Genomic DNA, 5,351 nt, shown 5'->3' with positions numbered 1-5,351 from the left:
GCGCAGAGGCAGTGAGGGAGAGGCCGTGGCGCCGGCCAGTCCAGTGCCGGGGCCCCTTCCGCAGAGGTAGTGTGTGAGGGGGCTGCACGGTCCCTTCTGCAGAGGCAGCCACATAGGCAGTGGCGCAGGCCCAGTCCTGGTGCCACGCCTCCACAGAGGCTGGACGGGGGGCGACCTGCTGTGCCTCAACCTCCCACAGTCCCTTCCCCAGCCAGCCTAGCCCCAGATCGCCCCCCACCCACCAGTGGGCGGGTGTTGGGGCCAGCGCTAAGAAGCGAGGGCCGAGGGCTGGCAGCCGCAGTGGCCGGCAGTGGCAGCAGCAGCAGGATGATGGGGGCAGAGCCTTCCCATGATCGGCCCCGTTGCCTCCCGCAAAGGGAGGCCAGACTGTGGCTGTCAGTAGGGCATCCCCTGGGGGCTCCCGGACTGTAAGAGGGGGCAGGCCGGGCTGAGGGACACCTCACCCAGTGCATGAATTTTCGTGCACCAGGCCTCTAGTAAAAATATTTTTAAAAAAACACACACACAAAAACAAACAAACATGGACTCAAACAGATACCTGTACACTCATGCTCAGTGCAGCACTGTTCACAATGGCCAAAAAGTAGAAAAAGCCAAGTGTCCACTGATGGATGACAAATGGATAAAACATGGTCTATCCATACAATGAAATATTCAGCTTTAAAAGGGGAGGAAATCCTGACATATGCTACAACATGGATGAACCTTAATAACATTAAGCTAGAGCCCTCGCCGGTGTGGCCTAGTTGGTTGGTGCGTCGTCCTACACTGAAAGGTCATGGGTTTGATTACTGGTCAGTGCACATACCCAGGTTGTGGGTTCAATCCCCAGTCAGGGTGAGTATGGGAGGCAACTGATCGATGTTTCTCACACTGATGTTTCTCTCTCTCCCACTCCCTTCCTCTCTAAAATCAATAAAAACAGCCCTAGCCAGTGTTGCTCAATAGTTAGAGCACTGGCCCTCACACAGAGGGGTCACCAGTTTGATAACAGTCAAGGGCACTTACCTGGGTTGCAGGTTCAATCCTTGACCCGGGTTGAGACATGTGTGGGAGACAACCAATCGTAGTGTCTCTTTCACATCGATGTTTCTCTGTCTCTTCCCCTCCCTTCCACTCTCTAAAAATCAATGGAAAAAATATCCTCGGGTGAGGATGAACAACAACAAAAAGGTTTCTGACACAGTATTTGTTGAATGAATGAATGAAACAAAACTATAGAGACTGACAACAATGATCAGTAAATTAAATCTGGAGCTAGAATTGAAATGTGCTCTTTAATATTTGAAAATGGTAATACCTTCACTCATTAACTAGATCAAATTTAATTGATAACTAGCATTAAATTTATAGCTGTTCAATGTTTTGACTGCCATTTTTTACCAATGAGTCAAGTTGTAAGAATACATAGAATTCCCATTAGATCTTCATCCATATCCCCAGTTTTTAATACTGGCTTTATCTTTTTTCTATATATCCATTTTTGTTCTGACCTATTTGAAAGTAAGTAGCGTGGCTCTGGCCAGGTAGCTCAGTTGGTTAGAACTGATACACCACAGTTGTGGGTTTAACATTAAGAAGCATTCAAACTGGTGAAGAGATCAGATCCTAACCAGAACTTGGCCAGAACTTCGCTGGAGTTCCGGACCAGAACTTCGCTGGAGTTCCTGACCAGAACTTCCCTGGAGATCCTGACCAGAACTTCGCTGGAGATCCTGGCTAGAGGTCCTGGCTAGGCTGCTGATCAACTGAAGGCTGTCTCCGTGTCATTCCTTCTTCGCCGACTCCGTCCACACCTTTGGGGACCCCTGGACCCGCTGGGGTCGGACCCCAGCACCATACCAGTTAGCATGTTTTATGAGATGTTTTATGGTAACATCACAACTAATGCTTTAGCATTGCAGCTATATTATTTTTACTCTCGAATTTTAAGCTTCATTTATAATAAACTACTCACTCCTCTTCAAAAAAAACACAAACAAACAAACAAAAAACTGGTGAAGAATTTGTGTGAGGTTATTTGAGCCAAACTGATGACAAATACCGGGAAATAGAATCTCAATGGATTGCAATAATGCTCCAGAGAATGGCAGTTTTGCACTTTGTTTTACACATTACAATCAAAAGAGGAGATGTAAGTGGTTTACATGAAATCCATTGGTAATAAATTAGGAAGGTGGAAGCAAAGGGGGGTGGGATAATCTCTGGGAATGGATAAAAACTAAAATGAAGAGAAACGTACTTCTTTTACTTAGGAGGGTCCAGGATAGTTTACAGTCAACAATTAACTCAATAACACTGAGGGGATTTGTGGGCTCTGCAGAGCAGTGCCTGTGCTTTGAGGGGTCCGGAAAAAGGAAAATTACTTTGACATTCCAAAGATATGTTATGATATGTTAGCATACATGCAAAAAGATAATAGGCTCAGTTAAGGTAAAGATTGACCTTTGTTAGATACCAGCCTAGGACATGACTACCCACCATAAACTGCTTTCTGGTTAAAAAGTTTAATTTCAGCCGAAACCGGTTTGGCTCAGTGGATAGAGCGTCAGCCTGCAGACTGAAGGGTCCCAGGTTCGATTCCGGTCAAGGGCATGTACCTGGGTTGCGGGCACATCCCCAGTAGGAGATGTGCAGGAGGCAGCTGGTCGATGTTTCTCTCTCATCGATGTTTCTAACTCTCTATCTCTCTCCCTTCCTCTCTGTAAAAAATCAATAAAATATATTAAAAAAAAAAGTTTAATTTCAGACCATCCTTTGTGGTTACTTTAGGTCTCTGAGTTTTCAAGGCAACCTCGAAAGCCTTCCCCGAGCTAGTCAGGTTAGCATGTGGCCCCTTTTTGTTCACAGGCTCAATCTCTAGTCAGGGCACATACAGTATAAGAAGCAACCAATAAAAGCATAAATAAGTGGAACAACAAATTGATGTTTCTCTCTCTCCCTCCCTCTCTCTAAAATCAATAAACATTTAAATAAATATGTAAGTAGTGTTTTTGAAAAGCTACATTGAGTAACATTTACCGCTATTATTATGCATACACAAAAATAATATGGCGGATCATTAGTTTGCATGCCGTTATTGAATAGATTAGCATATTCCAGCATTCCATCTTATAATGATGTAACTCTTCTTACGATGTTTCTATCAAGACCAAGCATACTGCTTTTAGGTGGTACTGCATACTGCTAAGATTTCTTTTTGTTTCCCTCATTCATACAAGCTTCTTAAATCTTGTTTATTTCACCTTTGTTTATCTTTGGTTTTACCTTCATCTTCATAGAAGCTCCTACAAAGTTGTATATAATAGTAGGTTTTCTTTTTCATAGTTATACTAAAAAGAATGTACATACATTCTGGGCTGACAGAATCACTGTCCCCCCACCCAGTTATGTATCTGAACCATCAAACTGTATTGATAGAGACTCTTATTATTTTAAAATTATAAGGATTTTTTGAGATTATCTTTAAAAATTAAGAGTCTAAGTCTACTCTTTTTCCATTATATCATAGTTTCTGATCCTAGAATTTAATGCTTGGTCTTTTACCACTGGCAGAATGATTGAAGGCTATAATGGGAGGAAGTAGTGCTTGGCACTCGGCCTGAAAATTTACTGCCTTGGTGATTGTAAGAATAAAGTCAGATAAGTGTTGAATGTGTTGATATAAGAAATGTCCAAACCTGTAAGAATCTTTATGAGTTTGAGCCAAACTAATGACAAATGCCAGGAAGCAAAATCTCAGCAGTTTTGCACCTTATTTTATACATTAGAAACAAAGAGGAAGACATAAGGGGGTTACATGAAATCCACTGGTGATAGGTTAGGGAGGTGGGAGAAAGCAAAATGGGGAAATCTGTGGGACTGGATAAAAAGTAAAATTAAGAGGCACATACTTCTTTTACATTGGTGGGGATAGAATAGCTAACAGTTAATAATTAATAGGATAACAATAATGAGGGGCTCTGTCGACTCCTGCTCTGATGGGAGATTGTGCTCTCAGGGGTCTGGAAAAAGAAAATTACCCTGACATTCCAAAGGTATATTATCAGTAGATACAAAAAGACAATAGACAGGCTCAGTTAAGTAAAGATTGACCTTTGTCAAGGAAGATACCAGCCTAGGACATGCTTCCCTGGCATGACTCACTTTTAGTTAAGAAGTTTTAATTTAAGATTATCCTATGTAGTTACTTTACTAGAAGGTGTCTTGAGTTTTGTAAGGCTCACCATGCAGGCCTCCCCTGAGCTTGTCAGGTTTAGTGTGTGTATCCTTTTTTGTCCACAAGTGTATAGCCAGAATGGTTCTCCGTAGTTCATGTGGGAAACTATTTCCTGAGTTTGTTCTTGCTCCTCAGTAAGACTGGATGTTGAGCAGAAAAAGTAAACCAGAAATCTTGAGAAGCAAAACTTTGGAATACATATGACAAAGATTGAATAGCCATAAAGATTAAAAAAAAATAAATTCTTATACAGTGGAACCTTGGTTCTCGAGCTTAATTCATTCCGGAAGGCTGTTCGAGAAGCAATTTGTTTGAAAACGGAATCATTTTTCCCCATTAGAAATTATGTAAATTTAAATATATTTTTATTAATTTCAGAGAGGAAGGAAGAGGGAGAGACAGATAGAAACATCAATGATGAGAGAGAATCATTAATTGACTGCCTCCTGCACGCTCGCCACTGGGGATTGAGCCCGAAACCCAGGCATGTGCCCTTGACCGGAATTGAACCTGGGACCCTTTAGTCTGCAGGTTGACGCTCTATCCATTGAGCCAAACCGGGTAGGGCTGAAATAATGTAAATTTAATTAATCCGTTCCAGACCCACAAATGACTGTTTTAACCTTTCTTATATACAGTACATATCTAATGTACTGTTTAATCTATAAACACTTCTTTTCTTAAAATTATCGAACCACCCTCTACTAGGCTTAAACAAATCATTTTCAGCACTCATTCCAGGGTTGTCTTTCAGGTCACCATCTTTGCTTGTTCATATATCACTACCTCCGAAATGCTGTCACTGGCTAACTGCTTTTCATATATCAAAATCTACAATAGTTTTTCTATCTTTTAAATTGTCCATGATAATTGTTTCTTTCACACCCTTAGCAATATTAGCACTCCATGCCCTTTTTATGTCTTAAAATTGACTTCCCCAACAACAAAAGCATTCTCTCATTTGTTTGTGGCCTGAGAGCTTTTTGTCATGCTGAGCTGTCAGCATGAAAGGGTTGTCAGTTCAAAAACCAAAGTTGGAGGGAGACATTTTTTCTGTTAACAACTTGGTTGAGAACTGAATTATTTGAGATGGGAGACATTCAAGAAAAAG

The 5,351-nt window shown here is 41.6% G+C and overlaps 1 protein-coding gene across 1 annotated transcript in view; it reads right to left on the bottom strand.

Moving 5' to 3' along the window:
- The window catches only part of MPHOSPH8 (M-phase phosphoprotein 8), a 73,719-nt gene extending 69,336 nt beyond the window's left edge, over positions 1-4,383 (bottom strand). The window contains exon 1 of the mRNA XM_014528125.1: positions 4,248-4,383. Within this exon, the coding sequence (XP_014383611.1) occupies positions 4,248-4,337 (90 nt within the window). The 5' untranslated portion in view covers positions 4,338-4,383. The remainder of the gene's footprint in view (positions 1-4,247) is intronic.
- Positions 4,384-5,351: the final 968 nt, after the last annotated feature.

The sequence above is a fragment of the Myotis brandtii genome, unplaced genomic scaffold (assembly GCF_000412655.1).
Source record: "Myotis brandtii unplaced genomic scaffold, ASM41265v1 scaffold62, whole genome shotgun sequence".
NCBI classification, from domain to species: domain Eukaryota; kingdom Metazoa; phylum Chordata; class Mammalia; order Chiroptera; family Vespertilionidae; genus Myotis; species Myotis brandtii.
This window is presented reverse-complemented; position numbering and strand designations above follow the sequence as displayed.